Source organism: Schistocerca americana, chromosome 2 (assembly GCF_021461395.2).
Source record: "Schistocerca americana isolate TAMUIC-IGC-003095 chromosome 2, iqSchAmer2.1, whole genome shotgun sequence".
Lineage (NCBI taxonomy): Eukaryota > Metazoa > Arthropoda > Insecta > Orthoptera > Acrididae > Schistocerca > Schistocerca americana.
This window is the reverse complement of record NC_060120.1, coordinates 866,706,412-866,724,314: the sequence shown is the minus strand read 5'-3', so window position 1 is coordinate 866,724,314 and position 17,903 is coordinate 866,706,412. Positions and strand designations below refer to the sequence as shown.

At 42.6% G+C, this 17,903-nt stretch overlaps 1 protein-coding gene across 2 annotated transcripts in view; it reads left to right on the top strand.

Moving 5' to 3' along the window:
- Nucleotides 1–17,903, top strand: part of LOC124595715 (protein tramtrack, beta isoform-like) — a 182,087-nt gene that overhangs the window by 149,576 nt on the left and 14,608 nt on the right. The window contains exon 6 of one of the 2 annotated variants that reach the window (XM_047134581.1): nucleotides 6,496–6,555. The exons of the other annotated variant lie outside the window; for it this stretch is intronic. Coding sequence (XP_046990537.1) covers nucleotides 6,496–6,555 — 60 coding nt within the window. The remainder of the gene's footprint in view (nucleotides 1–6,495; nucleotides 6,556–17,903) is intronic. 2 annotated transcript variants of the gene reach the window in all.

The window sequence follows — 17,903 nt, the reverse complement described above, 5'->3', positions numbered from 1 at the left end:
CTTGGGTTAATTTCTGTGAGGACTTGCTCCAAAAACTCAACGAAGGAAGTGGAAAACCCATATACAACTGTCCATAACTGGAGATGAAGCTAGGGTGTAGTCATATGAGCCAGAAACTAAGAGACACTCAACTGTTTGGGTGTTCCAACATGAACCAAAACCAACATAACTGGTTTTCTCACAACACCCTTCCAAGAAAATGTTGCTTGTTTCATTGGGTACCTGGGACCTGTCATATCATTTGCATTAAAGGCATAACATTTGCATTAAAGGGTGGAAGCACAGTTTATGCTGAATGGCGTAAAACATTTTGTCCGTCATAAGTCACTAATGAAATAAAGTACCAGAACTTAGTCATACTGTGTGCCAAGTAATTGCTAATTTGACAGAGAAAACCATTGCATTAGTCTCTCATTACTCATATTCCCATGGTTTATCAACTAACAACTTATTTTTATTCACTTATGTGGGTGCAGTGGTTTTCAACACCTCAAGAAGCCTTCTAGAGTCATGTTTTTAGGTACCAACTTCAGAGTGGAGAAAATGTTTCTAGCGTTGGTTGGAATTCCTGCAGAAGTGTTTAATAGTAAAAATGAATCAAATAATGGAAAATCCAGGATGGAATGTAAAAATACACACATCAAATAAAGTTTTGCATCACCTCAGTTCCGAGAGTTCCAGAACCTGTACAGAAAATTGGAATAGAGATCAAAATAAACATCATTTCCACCCTTTTTATTGCTCATGAAAACCACACATTGCATGTTGTACCACCATACAGCGAGACCTTCAGAGGTGGTGGTCCAGATTGCTGTACACACTGGTACCTCTAACACCCAGTAGCACGTCCTCTTTCACCGATGTATGCCTATATTCGCCATGGCATACGATCCCCAAGTTCATCAAGGCACTGTTGGTCCAGATTGTCCCACTCATCAATGGTGATTCGGCATAGATTCCTCAGAGTAGTTGGTGGGTCACGTCATCCATAAACAGCCTTTTTCAATCTGTCCCAGGCATGTTCGATAGGGTTCATGTCTGGAGAACATGCTGGTAACTCTAGTCGAGCGATGTCATTATTCTGAAGGAAGTCATTCACAAGATGAGCACAATGGGGGTGTGAATTGTCATCCATGAAGACAAATGCCTCGCCAATATGCTGCCGATATGGTTGCACTATTAGTCGGAGGATGGCATTCACGTATTGTACAGCTGTTACGGCACCATCCATGAACACCAGCGGTGTACGTCGGCCCCACATAATGCCACCCCCGAAACAGCAGGGACCCTCCACATTGCTGCACTCGCTAAACAGTGTGTAAAGGCATTCATCCTGACTGGTTTGCCTCCAAACACATCTCCGATGTTTGTCATGTTGGAGGCGTATGCAACATTCGTCGGTGAAGAGAATGTGATGCCAATCCTGAGCAGTCCATTCAACATGTTGTTGGGCCCACCTGTAACGAGCTGCATGGTGCCGTGGTTGCAAAGATGGACCTCACCATGGACATTGGGAGTGAAGTTGTGCATCATGCAGCCTATTGCGCACAGTTTGAGTCGTAACACTACGTGCTGTGTCTGCATGAAAAGCATTGTTCGACATGATGGTGTTGCTGCCAGGGTTCCTCAGAGCCATAATCCGTAGGTAGCAGTCATCCATTGCAGTAGTAGCCCTTGAGCGGCCTGAGCAAGGCATGTCATCAACAGTTCCTGTCTCTCTGTATCTCCTCCATGTCCGAACAACATCACTTTGTTTCACTCCGAGACGCCTGGACACTTCCCTTATTGAGAGCCCTTCCTGGCAAAAAGTAACAATGCTGACATGATCGAACCGCGGTATTGACCATCTAGGCATGGTTGAGCTACAGACAACAAGATCTGTGTACCTCCTTCCTGGTGGAACGACTGGAACTGATTGGCTGTTGGACCCCCTCCGACTTAATAGTTGCTGCTCATGCATGGTTGTTTATATCTTTGTGTGGGTTTAGTGACATCTCTGAACAGTCAAAGGGACTGTGTCTGTGATACAATATCCACAGTCAATGTCAATATCAGGAGTTCTGTGAACTGGGGTGATGCAAAACTTTTTTTGATGTGTGTTATGAAATGGAAAGTAGCTACTCACCACATAGCGGAGATGCTGAGTCGCAGGCGGCACAACAAAAAGACTCTCGCAATTAAAGTTTTTGGCCATTGGCCTTTGTCAACAATACACACACACACACACACACACACACACACACACACACACACACACACACACACACACACACACACACACGACTGCAGTCTCAGGCAACCGAAACCATACTGGCAGTGTGGTTTCAGTTGCCTGAGGCTGCAGTCTGTGTGTGTGCGTGTGCATGTCTGCGTGCACGTGTGTCTATTGTTGACGAAGGTCAGTGGCTGAAAGCTTTAATTGTGGGAGTCTTTTTGTTGTGCCTGTCTGCAACTCTGCAGCTCCACTATATTGTGAGTAGCAACTTTCCTTCTCATAATATTGTTATAATTTAAAAGATGAATTTTTTGAGAATCAATAAAATTATTTGTCCCCAAAAAAATGTTTATTTTCAATGTTTTTCATACTGTCTGTATGGGACCATGGTCTACAAACCGACTTCATATGTTTTTCATATTAAGTGATCTCCATTGTCATCAACCAATAACCCTATGCAGATACTTTGTGGCAACATAGCAACAGTAATGCTAATCTCAATGTTTTATAGCAATTCGATAGTAGTGCAGATTATTTTCAGTGAAGTGTACTGTTGGAACATAATTTGTACCAGTCTTATCCCTAATTATTTTATATATAATTAGTGAACCCATAAATGCTTCACAGTTGCTAAATATGTATGGGAATTTACATATACATCCTAATCTCCTCCCCCCCCCCCCCCCTCCCCCCTGTCCATCTCGTCAGTCTCTCCATTTCCTCCTTCCACATCTCTATGTCAATTTCTCCCCCTCCTACTCTCTGTCCATCACCTCTTCCCCCTCTCACTGAGATTGAGCCATGTTTATTGTTATTGCAAACAAAACCTTGATTGGGAATTGAACTTGCTTGAAATGAATGAGTAAATAGGTTGGGATCCTTGGTATGCAGGGTGTGAGAGACATCCTGAGAGATCTCCCCAGCTGCTGGATCTATGAAGATAATAGCTTTAGTGACATTATTTCACATAATTTTAATTTGTGAATGGATGCCAGTAGAAAGTTTCAGACTATTCAGATTACATAGCAATATTCTAATCATAAGCCAATAAGCCATAAAAAACAGCTTTCCTAATATGTAAGTTTTCTGTTAAAACTCTCCTTGAGGAAGAAAACAAAACAGCACATTGTTATGTATACATTAAAAAAAATTATATATACAGAGAAACAATTTGTTTTATTCTTTAAATGTGCTGCTTTCATAGTTAAAACCTATTGCAGGACATAAAACTAAACCACACTTTTTCACAGTGACATACAGCACAGCACTGCATTTTATTTCTCGTAGTTTTAACAGGAAACCTGTACATTGTTGTTTAAGAAAATATATAGCCTATATGCATCCAACTGTGTACTACAGGATCACATAAAAATTTGAAGTGCATCGGTCAAGAATATATTGAGATTTTTGCTAAGTGTGTTCCCCTTATCTGTTACATATATTAAAAAATAAATCAGTATTCCCATCCCAGTGTTTATTAGAGTATCATGTAGAAATCTGAAGTCAAATTGGTCATGAATTTACGAGATTTTTGCTAATATCATTTACCTTTTGTATATTATGAATATACAGGCAATGGACAAAAATATGGGAACACCAAAAACACAACACACTACCATCCTAATATAGCATGGGAAAAACATTGGCATTCAAGACAGCTTCCAGTCATCTCAGAATGGATAAATACAGGGCCTGTATTGCTTTGGAGGGAATCTTATACAATTCTTCCTGCAGAATAGTGGAAGTTTAGGTAACAATGATGGAGATGGATAGCAATCATGCACTCTTCTCTTAAAAGTAGACCACAAAGGCTTGCTAATAGTGTGATGTAATGGTGTTGGCCAGTGGAGATGTGATAGTTCATCCAAATGCCCTCAAAACCAGTCCTGAACAATGCGATCTGTCTGAACAGGCCGCTGTCATCTTGGAACACAGCATCACCATTGGGGAACAAACATTGCACCATGAGCTGGGCCTGATCAGAGTGGTCACAATCTTTGCCAGTAATGCAACCTTGCAGAGCAACTTTGGTCCCCATGCCATACTGTGATATGGCTGCCCGATCATCACCGAATCCCTCCATGTTTCACTCTAGGCATGTAAACCTGCCAGAAGTTGAAGAACTGTGAAACAAGACTCATCCAGCCATATGACTCTCTTTGATTCCTTCAAAGTCCAGGGTTTATGGCTTTGCCATTACTTTTTTCTGTTATGGGCATTTGCAATTCCCAGCATATGGAACTCCCTTCTTGTTGATTTGGTGATAACAGGCTTCACAAGTGCAACATTCAGTTCTGCAGTGACTTTTGCAGCTGTCTTTCTTATTTTTTGTCACAATCCTCTTCAGTGACTATCTGTCACAGTGACTCAACACACACTTTTGTCCATGTTGTTACTCAGTGAATGATGTTGTTCCACTCTCCCTGTATGCGATATAAATCTTTGATATGCTGCATTTTGAAACACCGAACACTTTGGCTACCTTGGTTACAAAAGCATCCACCATACGAACATCAACAATCAGCCCTCATTCGAATTCACTTAACACCAACTTAATGCACTCACAACTACACAGAACACTGTTACGACCACAACTGCCTCTTGCAACATATTCAGAAAACTGCACAGGTGTCTTGCATAGTCTCATACAACAATACAACCTGCAGACTTGGCTGGCATCTGCATTTATGTTCAAGCATGTATTTCTCGAAGTGTTTCCATATTTTTGTCAAACCCCTCTATAGTTATATTATTTAATACACTGAAGCCCAAAGAAACTGGTATAGGCATGCGTATTAAATACAGAGATACGTAAACAGGTAGAATATGGTGCTGCGGTTGACAGCATCTATATAAGACAACAAGTGTCTGGCACAGTTGTTAGATCAGTTACTGTTGCTGCAGTGGCAGGTTATCAAGACTTAAGTGAGTCTGAACGTTGTGTTATAGTCAGTGCACGAGCGATGGGACACGGCATCTCCGAGGTAGTGATGAAGAAGGGATTCTGCTGTACAACCATTCCAGGAGTACACCATGAATGTCATGAATCTGATAAAATATCGAATCTCCAACATCTCTGCGGTTAGAAAAAGATCCTGCAAGAACGGAACCAATGATGACTGAAAAGAATCGTTCAGAATGACAGAAGTGCAACCCTTTTACAACTTGCTGCATATTTCAATGTTGGGCCATCAGCAGGTGTCAGCATGCAAACCATTCAATGAAACATCTATTGATATGGGCTTTCAGAGCTGAAGGTACACTTGTGTACTTTTGATGACTGCAAACATGTTGCCTGGTCGGACGAGTCTTGTTTCAAATTGTATCAAGCGGCTGGACACGTGTGGGTATGTTGATAACCTCATAAGCCCATGGACCCTGCATGTCAGCGGGGGACTGTTCAAGCTGTTGGAGGCTCTATAATGGTGTGGGGTGTGTGCAGCTTGAGTGATATGGGACCCCTGATACCTCTAGATACGACTCAGAAAGCATCCCATCTGATCATCTGCATCTATTCATGTCCATTCGGCATTCCAATGGACTTGAGCAATTCCAGCAGGACAGTGTGACACCCCAGACATCCAGATTTTCTACAGAGTAGCTCCAAGAACACTATTCTCAGTTTAAACACTTCCATTAGCCACCAAACTCCCCAGACATGAACATTATTGAGCATATCTGGGATGCCTTGCAGCATGCTGTTCAGAAGAGTCTCCATCCCCTCATACTCTTATGAATTTATGGACAAACCCTGCAAGATTCGTGGTGTCAATTCCCTCCAACACTACTTCAAACATTAGTTGAGTCCATCCCATGTCGTGTTGCGGCACTTCTGCGTACTCGTGAGGGCCCTACACAATATTAGGCAGATGTACCAGTTTCTTGGGCACTGCAGTGTATATTAAGAAATATATAGCCTATTCCCATCCAAATTTTTATTAGAGTATTGTATAAAAAATTTGAAGTATATCAGTCAAGAGCTTTCCGAGATTATTTCCCTAATGCTTTCTCTTGAGTCTTTCATGCAAACGCGCGCACACACACACACACACACACACACACACACACACACACACACACACACACACACTCTCACCCCTCCCATGTCCATCTGAATGTTTAGAATATCATGTAAAATATAGAAGAAATCAGTCAAAAAACTTTTCGAGATTTTTGGGAAACCAGTTTTCACTCTTTACATATTAGTATAGATAATTTTATAGCTCATTAATAAATTTGTTTTAATCTAGCACTTTTAATTGTTTGTCATATTTTCTTAGGAAGCTCATTGTCAGATGCAGTGAATATTAGTAAGGACAGTAGCTATGATCCAAATCAAGGTACGTAAATCTTTTTCTCCCTGGAAGTCATTTGGTACAGTTAATGTATCTTTGACTAGTTTTGAAATTATTTTACTTCAGTTATGTTCTTCAGTAAGCAAAATATGAAGATGACTGTAAATCGTACAGATGAAGCACTCATTTGCAGTGATAAAGCTGTTAATGTGATGTGCCTACAACAACAAAAGTGAGTGATGCATTTTGTGCGAGAAGAGACAGATAATACTTCAGTGTGGCATCAGTTTGCTCTCTATGTCCCTTATCAAATGCTCCAACTGTTACTTTTCCTGAAAGCAATGTGCATTGAATCATGCCATAAGTAGTGCCTCTGACACTCTCAAATAATTGGTATACACAGAACATCATTGTCCTCACTTGTTTGGACTGACATTTGTTGTTTTTCTTTTATGTACCAATAATGAAGACTGCAGTAACAAAAAACCATCATCACACACTAACATGAAAAACATTCCTGAATATTGAACACACACCTCGAAGTTCATAGAATTGAAGTAGATTGACTATGGGCTGATAGGCCATTGATACGCTTCGTGTTGCTTCATTGCTCCAGCACCCACCTTGTCATACATTCACTCTCTAATGGTGAACTACTTGGGTATTCTCCTGGAAAAAGAAACACATACTCATAAGATTTGACTGTTCCTCTAGCCCTAGGCTTCATCTCAAAGAGCTGTGTAATCTCATCTTGAATGTAAGGTGATCATGTGAATATTATGTTAGTGAAGGTCCTGCTTAAGAAAAAAAAAATATATGTTCTAAAAATTGTCAACCTTTTTAGGCTGTTTTCCCTTTCATATTAAAACTTCTTATTTGTTTTCTTTTCTCTCCCCCCCCCCCCCTCCTCTTAAAATTCCTTTGAGAAATTTCGTCGTTTACCTAATTCGTAAACTTACTAAACATTCCCTTTATCACTCTTCTTTCTACCAAGGTAAGTATTCATGGATCTGTACCAGATACTGTGGTAACATATTCCTTCTTTTTTTGAAGTTTTTCCGTAGATTTATCCTGTTCTTTCCAGCATTTATTTAATCTCTTGTTTATCAGCTCAATTAATTTTTAACATTATTTTCTAGTAGCACCATGTTCAGCATTTCACAGGTAGGGGAGAGCTAGCCAATATACAAGTCCATTTGTAATCTAGAATCAAAGCAAATGTCATCAACAAATTGTGCCAGTGCAGAGAAAGTCCCATGAAGCGACCACACAAGAGAATGCACGCACTGTGCTGCAGGTGCATGGTTACAGCCAGTTGTTGGTCCAGGGTCCCATCAGGTGACGTGTGCTTTGAGGGCATGGTTTCTTCCTAAAGTGCAACTTGCAGAGACAGCTTGTAGATTGCGGCGCAACCTGTGATGAGGGCTGCAAGTAGGGATCAATCTCTGGTAGCTGTGATAGCTCCATGTCACTGTCAGAGTCTGTCCCTACATTCCCCCCACCTAAAGACAGCACATAGCGATGCAATCGGCGCGATTTGTGCTGGCTCCAACTCAGCTATTGGCGCGCTACTGCTAGAACTGAATCTGGGGATGCCACTGATGGAGATGACTTCAGAAGGTCTTGCATCTAGATTAGATTAGATTAGATTAGATTAGACTAGTTTCTCGTTCCATAGATCCGTGTTGAGGAGATCCTCGTGGATGTGGAACATGTCACCTTTTTTTTTAAAGCTGAAATAACAATACTAATAGTATGAATATATACAATACATCATTTGTTTCTATTAAAAAATTTGTCAATGGAGTAGAAGGAGTTGACCACTAGTAAGTCTTTCAGGCTCCTTTTAAACTGATCTTTATTTGTAACTAAATTTTTTATGTTTGCTGGCAAATTATTGAAGATGAGTGTTTCTGGGTAGTGGACCCCTTTTTGAACTAAAGTAAGTGCCTTTAAGTCCTTGTGCAGATCATTTTTGTTCCTGGTATTGTATGTATGAACTGAGCTGTTTGTTGGAAAAAGAGATATATTATTTAGGACAAATCTCCACTATGATGACTTCTGGTGGGATGGGGGCAGGCACTGCCAAGTCCACACCAAGACTGTGGCTTCTGGTGGTGGAACAGAGGAAGTCTGGGGTACTGGAGCCCAGTTCATGACCAGCATGTCACCAAGGGCCCAGTGTTGGTGGTGGAGGAGAGGAGTTGTTTGTGGCGGACAAGGCCAGGGACATATGTTGCACAGCACAGAAGGGCATGGCAGGTTCTGGTGGCATCTGCAGTGGTGACCTTTGGCAGGAACCTCATACTGCGGGCAACCTTGTGAACCCCAGATGTTGGTCAGCAACCATGTTGGATGGTGTTCAAATGATCCAGCTCATGTCAGGGTGCTGGTCTGGTATTGAGGATGGACTGGAGACAGAGACAGAGAAGGGCTGCTGGTGAGAGCAGAGAGAGGGGGGTTGTGAGACTGCCAACCATGGAGAAATTCGGCTGGGATCTTCCCCACAATTAGGGTGGCCCCAAGGTGGCCAAGAACAACGTGAGGGCATCAACTGACAGGGTGGATTTTGTCAGGCCCCCCCATATTCTCTTTGTAAGTTTGTACCATCCATTCCACCTCACAGTTGGGTTGGGGATAAAATGCTTGAGAGAAATTAAAAAACTGGGCAGAGGGGAACCGGGGGCCATTGTCAAAGAGGATTGTCTGTAGAAGGCCCTCAATGTCAAGATTTTGCAAGGGTCCTGATCACGTTCAGCATTGTCATGAAGATCATGGGGTGTGTAAATAGAAATTTGGAGTATGGGTCTACCTCAACAAACCACACCTGACGCACAAAAGGACTATCAAAGTCTGTGTGGGGGCACTACCAAGAGACTGACATGGGCAGGGGTGCATAATACTGTTACGTACATGAGATGCAAGACTGGACCATGGTTTTGATGTCCTTGTCGACAGCTGGCCAGTATTCATGGTGGCATGCCAGCTGTTTCATGTAAGATACCCCCAGTGACCTGCATCTAGGAGCACAAGAAACATGGGGTGCAGAGCCAGGGGGATAATGACCTGAGACCTTTTTTGTTGTATTTGCACCAGGAGAAATGAAGTGCAGTGGGAGAGCCAGTTCCTTAAGGCAAATAATGTTTAGAGTAGTCATGGTCCTTCACCGAGATATGTGTGACCACCTCCTCATAACCCACTTAGTAACTGTATAGAGAGTAAGGTCCAATCTTGTCTGGGCTGCAGCCATTGTATCATCAAGGAGAAAATCGTGCAGGGCTGGTGCAGAATCAGAATCCAGCTGTATAATGACCTCGTTGGTGTCAAGTTAAGGATCAGGACCCGCTGGAAGTTGGAACAAAGCATTGACATTGCATGACATCTGTTCAGCTTAGAGAGGATATCATAGGTATAGCCAGTAAGAAAAATGCAGCCTTTGTGCTGTCCTGTCCTGGTGGCTAGAACATGGTCCAGACAACACGAATAATGGCTTGTGATCGGTCAGCAGCTTGAATCTGATGCCGTACACATAGATGTGATGGCCGAAGCCTCTATTTCAGTCTGGGAGTAGTCCCACTATGCAGCACTGAGAGTCTCGAACATGAACACAGTTCTCAGAATGAGAATTTTCACTCTGCAGCGGAGTGTGTGCTGGTATGAAACTTCCTGGCAGATCAAAACCGTGTGCCGTACTGAGACTCGAACTCAGGACCCTTGCCTTGCGGGCAAGTGCTCTACCAACTAAGCTACCCAAGCATGACTCACCCGTCCTCACAGCTTTACTTCTGCCAGTACCCTCATCTCCTACCTTCCAAACTTAACAGAAGCTCTCCTGCGAACCTTGCAGAACTGGCACTCCTGAAAGAAAGGATATTGTGGAGACACGGCTTAGCCTTTGTAGAGCACTTGCTCCCGAGAGGCAAAGGTCCCGAGTTCGAGTCTTGGTCCGGCACACAGTTTTGATCTGCCAGGAAGTTTCATGAACACAGTTGAATGTTCAGAGCCATCTGCCTCCTTGTGAGGCCGCATCAGACTGATTCCATGCTGTGAGGCCTTGTGTGACAAGAAGAGGAGGCTTCTCCAGTGAAAACAGGATGACACAGGTGCCGATTGGATGGCTCGTTTAAGTGCGGAAAAAGCTGCATTACACTCTGGAGACCACCAGAATGGAATCCCTTGTACCTGCAATGTGTTGAGCAGAGAAGACAATTTTGTTATATGGGAAATGAAATAGGTGTAATTGCTAGTTTTTCACATAAAGGATTGCAGTTCCTGAAGATTCTGCACCCAGGACATCTTCACTGTAGCTTGGATTTGCTGCTTAGAAGGATGGATGCTGACTACTAAGCCAAGCTACTCAATGGACTGGTGGAAAAATTTACATTTTGGGGGTTACATTTGAGCCTAGCCTCAGTTACTCGAGAAAACAAAGACTGCGAGCTCTGAAGATGTTCATCAGTTGGTGCCCTGTCACTATGATATCATCTAAATAATTGCAGCAAAAAGGTGTGTCTTGTATCTGCTGCTCTGAGTAATGCTGGAAGACTGCTGAGGTGCTGGAAATTTCAAAGGGGAGTCTGTTATACCTGTAGAGACCAAAAGGTGTGTTGAGCATCAACATGTCCTAAGAGTCCAGGTGTAGTAGAAACTGTATGTCTGTCTGCGAGAAATCAACCTTAGTATAACAGACACAGTTTTGTAACTTGGAATACAGGTCTTCTGGATGGGGAATTGGAAAAGTATCGACAATGACCTGGACGTTAATGGCCTTAAAATTGCCACATAATCAGAGAGAGCCATCCGGTTCAGTTTTCTCTCCATTGTTAGGGACGAAGTCTATTCGCTCAGTGAGACGAGGGTAATCACTTCAAAGGCTTCCAATCTGTCCAATTCACTCAAGACAAGTAGGATAGGACATGCCCGTGAGAAGTGAGGGACAGACTCTGGTTTTAAAGAAATTTTTACTGCCCATCCTAAGCCAGGGTAATCAGATCTGAATATGAGGCAGTTAAGTCTCCAATGCTGCGAAGTGGAATCACTGTGAAGACCAAACACACATTCTCCAAAATGGAAACCCCAACTGTGTGAAAACTTCTAATCCAGTTATATTTTCTGTATTATCAGAAGTAGCAACCAAAAATGAAAGTTCCCGTGAAACATTTTTATAGGAGTAGCAAAAACACCTTTCACCTGTGTGTCATTGCCACTAAATGCCATTACTCTCCGACGAAACTGTTCTAATAGAGGTGAATCTAACACAATGTAGGCAGTGCAGTTCCACAAGACGAGAGAGTGTGCCAGTATCTACCTAAAAAGGGACTTCCAAACAATTCAGTTGCAGCATTAATAACAGTAGCAGGCTGAGCCATTTTTAAGTAGAGTGCACTGCTTGATGGGGAGCAGTGACTTCGCACCATACTTTTGTTGCCAGTTGCTGGACGACTGACACACTCCATTAATGTGGCCTCTAACGCCACACACAAAACAAGTAGCTGACTGACGCAGGCAGAGGAAGCAGGGGTATCAGTGGAAACACTGAGTTTCAACTCCAGAAAAGATTTTGAAAATGAGCTGTGAGAGAGAGATCGTTCAGACACACTTGAAGTGTGTCTGCCATATTCGTGTGCCTCTAGGCTGTCATGCTCAAGACAAGGGCAGCGGTGTGGCATTATATGTTTATTGCAGTGACCAAATCAGTTGTGTGATTTCCTGTTATGTGCCTGGGAAATGTTTAGCATTGCACCAGTGGTGAAGGGAAACACTGCAAACTGAACCTCCCACTGGCTTTCAGTTTCCTGTGTGGATTTGAAAGCCTGAGCAATTGCAAGTACTTTGCCTAAGGCAGGATCCAGTTGTTATAAAGCCTTTGAGCTTACCCCCTCGTTAGGTAAATTTCAGAGAAGCAAGGTGTTGGCATACGATTGTCGTCATGATTCTTCAGTGCACACAAGAGCACAATGACAATTAGGACCCTGGAGATCAGTGACCTGGTCTTTAAAAGTTTCTGGTGGTCATTTACAGGGCTGATAAAATTTCAATCTAGGAAATGCCACACAGGATTGACACCCTTAATGATCCAACAGGTTACAAAATTCAGCAGAAGACAAACTATTAGGAGTTTTTAGGGGGGATGACTTGTAGAGCAAAACCAACACACTATGCGGAGACCACAAAAAAAGTTTTCGATCTGAATTGGTTACTTTGTAGGTAAAGTGAAGTGATGGCTCAGGCGTCGTTATGTTTTTCCTGGTCATCACTGCAGTCCAGAAATGAAGGAAGCGGTGGACCAGCCAAAGTTGTCTCATTCGTGATAGACAATGCTGTGATTTCCTGTTGTGTTGTTCCAGTAGTTACCTATCAAGATGCCACTGTACCTGTTGCTGGAGAAGCCAGCACTTCATAAGAGTCTCAGTCCATGTTGCCTGATATATCAGTACACTGCAAGTCTGGACTTACTTGTCGCCACCGTTGAAGTTTGCAGTTATGATCACAATATATTGGATGAAATACACTGACTCAGTACAGGCACACAGTTAATACAGCAACTTGTAGATTCGATGTTATACAAATAGAAAATAGTTGATCAATATTAAAGTCCATGCGTAGTCTAGAATCAAAGCAAATGTTGTCAACAGATAGTGGCCAGTAAAGAGAATGTTCCATCAAGCAAGCACATGAGGCAGCAACACGGTTATAGCCAGTTTGCAGTCACAAGGTCCCATTGCCAGGTGATGGAATGTGTGCTCGGGCAGTATGGTCTCTTCCCAGAGCACCACCTGCAGGGACAGCTTGTAGATTGTAGCACCACTGGTGGTGATGGCTGCAGGTAGAGATCAATCTCTGACAGCTGTGATAGATAGCCCCATGTCATTATTGAAGTCTGTTACTGCAAATGTGGCTCTAGTGAGCTTGCAAAGAGTAAGTGACATGGGCGTGTGGAGTCAGGGGTGGACAGGGGCACAAGTGGACAAGGGTCTAGAAGAGTCAGGGGCCAGTAAGATTGTGGGATTGAAGAATTTGTTGTAAAGCATCAGTCTCTGCTTTCACCCATGTCAGATACATGTCCATCCTTCTCCCATGCCTCCCAAATCACTCATTCTACATTCACATCCTTCTCTCCACAGTCTTCCTCTTCCTTGGCTCTTCCTCCCCCTTTTCCCACTCCACCCCTTGCCTGCACCAAGGTGAGTTCACTGGTTCCACATTGCTGTCCCATGCACCTGCTGCCTCTCCTTACCAGCTGTCAGCCACCTTCTCCTCCAACCGTCCCTCTGCCTCCCTGCCTCTCTTTCCTCCTCACCCACTCTATCTCGTACAGCCTCTCAACTCAGTGCAGATACAATGTAGTTGTCCAGAGCAGTGTCAGTGCAGCTGTATGTGTATGTATTCTGCAGTCATCTCTGAAGAAGGATATTGTCTGGAAGCTATATATGATGAGTTGTTACATTTACTTCTCCCATTATTTATATTCTATCGTGAATTCTCCATTATCATATTTGGTACCATTAGAGCTTTCTTGTTGAAGAAAATTTTCTTCAAGTACAACAATCTACTTCTGATGCATTTCGCACTCCTGTACTTTTTAGTAATCTTGTTTCATGGATAGGATGGCTCTTTTGTTATTCTCTTTGTTCTCCAAAATAGCATCCAGCAGGTCATTGTATGCATTGCCGTTTAGCACTTTCATGTTAGTGTTATTTATCCTTAATGTATATTCCATCCTATATAAGCATTGACCATACCATCTAGTAGGTCTTCTGTGTCTTCCTTGCTTTCAGATGGAAGGCCTATATTTTCTGCAGGTTCCATCACTTATGTCTATTCCCAATATACTTTCATTCCTATTTTGAAATTGTCTTTTACATACTTCATTGTTTCTTCAACAAATAAACTGAACAATATTAGCAGCAATGTTGCTTTACAATGTTTTCAACATTAATTTGATCGTATTAATCATCTGCTTTTATAACATCGACTCACTGTTTGAAAGTATTGTAAACTGCTTAATCTGTCTCTGAACTTTACTCATATTCTATGGTAAACTGACATTTGTGATTTAGTTACTGTATTGCATATAACTAACATACAGTGATACATTTAATTTTCCTTTTCAACAGTAGTTTATATTGTCGGCACTTATTGTCAGTTAACATTATTTTCAAGTTTGTTAGCAACTAACCCTCAAAAAAGTCTTATCCCAGATTTTTCTATTGTCTTAGTAGAAATGCAGGGTGTTTCAAAAATGACCGGTATATTTGAAACGGCAATAAAAACTAAACGAGCAGCAATAGAAATACACCGTTTGTTGCAATATGCTTGGGACAACAGTACATTTTCAGGCAGACAAACTTTCGAAATTACAGTAGTTACAATTTTCAACAACAGATGGCGCTGCGGTCTGGGAAACTCTATAGTACGATATTTTCCACATATCCACCATGCGTAGCAATAATATGGCGTAGTCTCTGAATGAAATTACCCGAAACCTTTGACAACGTGTCTGGCGGAATGGCTTCATATGCAGATGAGATGTACTGCTTCAGCTGTTCAATTGTTTCTGAATTCTGGCGGTACACCTGGTCTTTCAAGTGTCCCCACAGAAAGAAGTCACAGGGGTTCATGTCTGGCGAATAGGGAGGCCAATCCACGCCGCCTCCTGTACGTTTCGGATAGCCCAAAGCAATCACACGATCATCGAAATATTCATTCAGGAAATTAAAGACGTCGGCCGTGCGATGTGGCCGGGCACCATCTTGCATAAACCACGAGGTGTTCGCAGTGTTGTCTAAGGCAGTTTGTACCACCACAAATTCACGAAGAATGTCCAGATAGCGTGATGCAGTAATCGTTTCGGATCTGAAAAATGGGCCAATGATTCCTTTGGAAGAAATGGCGGCCCAGACCAGTACTTTTTGAGGATGCAGGGACGATGGGACTGCAACATGGGGCTTTTTGGTTCCTCATATGCGCCAGTTCTGTTTATTGACGAAGCCGTCCAGGTAAAAATAAGCTTCGTCAGTAAACCAAATGCTGCCCACATGCATATCGCCGTCATCAATCCTGTGCACTATATCGTTAGCGAATGTCTCTCGTGCAGCAATGGTAGCGGCACTGAGGGGTTGCCGCGTTTGAATTTTGTATGGATAGAGGTGTAAACTCTGGCGCATGAGACGATACGTGGACGTTGGCGTCATTTGGACCGCAGCTGCAACACGGTGAACGGAAACCCGAGGCCGCTGTTGGATCACCTGCTGCACTAGCTGCGCGTTGCGCTCTGTGGTTGCCGTACGCGGTCGCCCTACCTTTCCAGCACGTTCATCCATCACGTTCCCAGTCCGTTGAAATTTTTCAAACAGATCCTTTATTGTATCGCTTTTCGGTCCTTTGGTTACATTAAACCTCCGTTGAAAACTTCGTCTTGTTGCAACAACACTGTGTTCTAGGTGGTGGAATTCCAACACCAGAAAAATCCTCTGCTCTAAGGAATAAACCATGTTGTCCACAGCACACGTGCACGTTGTGAACAGCACACGCTTTCAGCAGAAAGACGACGTACAGAATGGCGCACCCACAGACTGCGTTGTCTTCTATATCTTTCACATCACTTGCAGCGCCATCTGTTGTTGAAAATTGTAACTACTGTAATTTCGAAAGTTTGTCCGCCTGAAAATGTACTGTTGTCCCAAGCATATTGGAACAAACGGTGTAATTCTATCGCTGCTCGTTTAGTTTTTATTGCCGTTTCAAATATACCGGTCATTTTTGAAACACCCTGTATCATTTTGCATGCTAATTGCTGCAGTTCTTAAAAGAAATTAGTAATACTTTTTGCTTAATGGCTCCAGAAATTGGAAGTGAATGATCAGGCCTATTTTAAAGTTATTTGTTTACTGTTTCATTAGACATTGCAGCAGCCACAACACAGGTTCACTATGAAAGCTGTTCTTGAACATGGGATGAGGTAGTTGATATTCTTAAGTAGCTGGACACTGCCCTGACTACTGTCAAACATTTGAAAGCTACTGCAAATGGGTATGTTGGGAAAGCTCCAGAAGGCCGTACACCAGAGGTACCAAAAATACCTGAAGTGGATCCTGTCTCTTCTACAGCAACTATGGAATCTATCACTCCCAGTCCATGTGGGGAAGGACGTGAGATGTCATACCCACCCCACTAACCAATAAGTTAAACGTGCCCCTGAAATCAAAGTCGAACCAGTGAGACTTACTTCTCCTGTTGGCCTGTAGGGAAACCTGCTGTGTTCTGTATCAGGAGGAGGCAAACACAAAAGGTTAGAGATCTATTAATCATCAACAGTTCAAATATTTGGTAAGTATGATACACCTTAGGGAAGCAGCAACAATGGATGGGAAGGAACTCCAGGTGCACTCAGTGTGTATACTTGGAGGGCTCATTCAACATTTTGAAGACGTTATTTCAGCAGCTATTAGAGTAACAGCATGCAACCAACTGCAGATTGTGGTGCACATTGGAACAAATGATGCCTATTGTCTTGGCTCTGAGATCATACTTTGAACATTCCAGTGACTGGCAGAGAAAGTTGAAAAGAGCAGCCTTGCTCACTTAGTTTTGACAAAGCTCACAGTTTGCAGTGCTGTGCCGAGCACTGATCCTTGCCCCCTATTTCTGAGCTGCATGGAAGGACTGAACCAGAGACTTCAAAGGTTTCATTGACGAGGTAAATGGTGACTTCTTTGACTTAAACTATGTGGAATGGTCCCCTGAGGGGGTCAAGTGTGCACTACACCAGTACCCAGATATCTGACAATGTGGAATGTACACAATGGCTTTCTATATTAGGCTACTCTCCAACCAGTCCAGATAGCAATAGCTGTGTCAGTATAAAATCCAAGGAAATGTCCCCTACAGGTTAAAGTGTTAAAATTGTAGTGATTAACTGCCAGAGTTTTCACAATGAAGTGCCGAAGCAAGCACATGTGACAAGTGGTGGAGCTCGCATAATACTAGATACAGAAAGCTAGCTAAAATATGAAATTGACAGCAGTGAGATTTTTGGGGAGAATTTAAGCATATATCAAAGGATGCACTTTTGGTAAATGGAAATGGAAATAATGTATTATTTGTTGCAGCAGTCAAGAAAATCAAATCAACCAACAGAAATTGATACTGCATGCAAGATTGTTGGTCAAGACCCAATATCAAGGATGGGCATAAACTTATTATCAGATCCTTCTATTGGCCATCAGACTCACATCCAGATCTAACTGAAAACGTTGGACACAACATAAATTAACTGATACATAAGTTCTCCAATCAGCACTACCATCATTGGGCGAGACTTAAATCATCAACAGTTAACTGGGAAAATTACAGTTTTGTAAGTAATGGGTATGACAAGAGAGCCTGTCCTC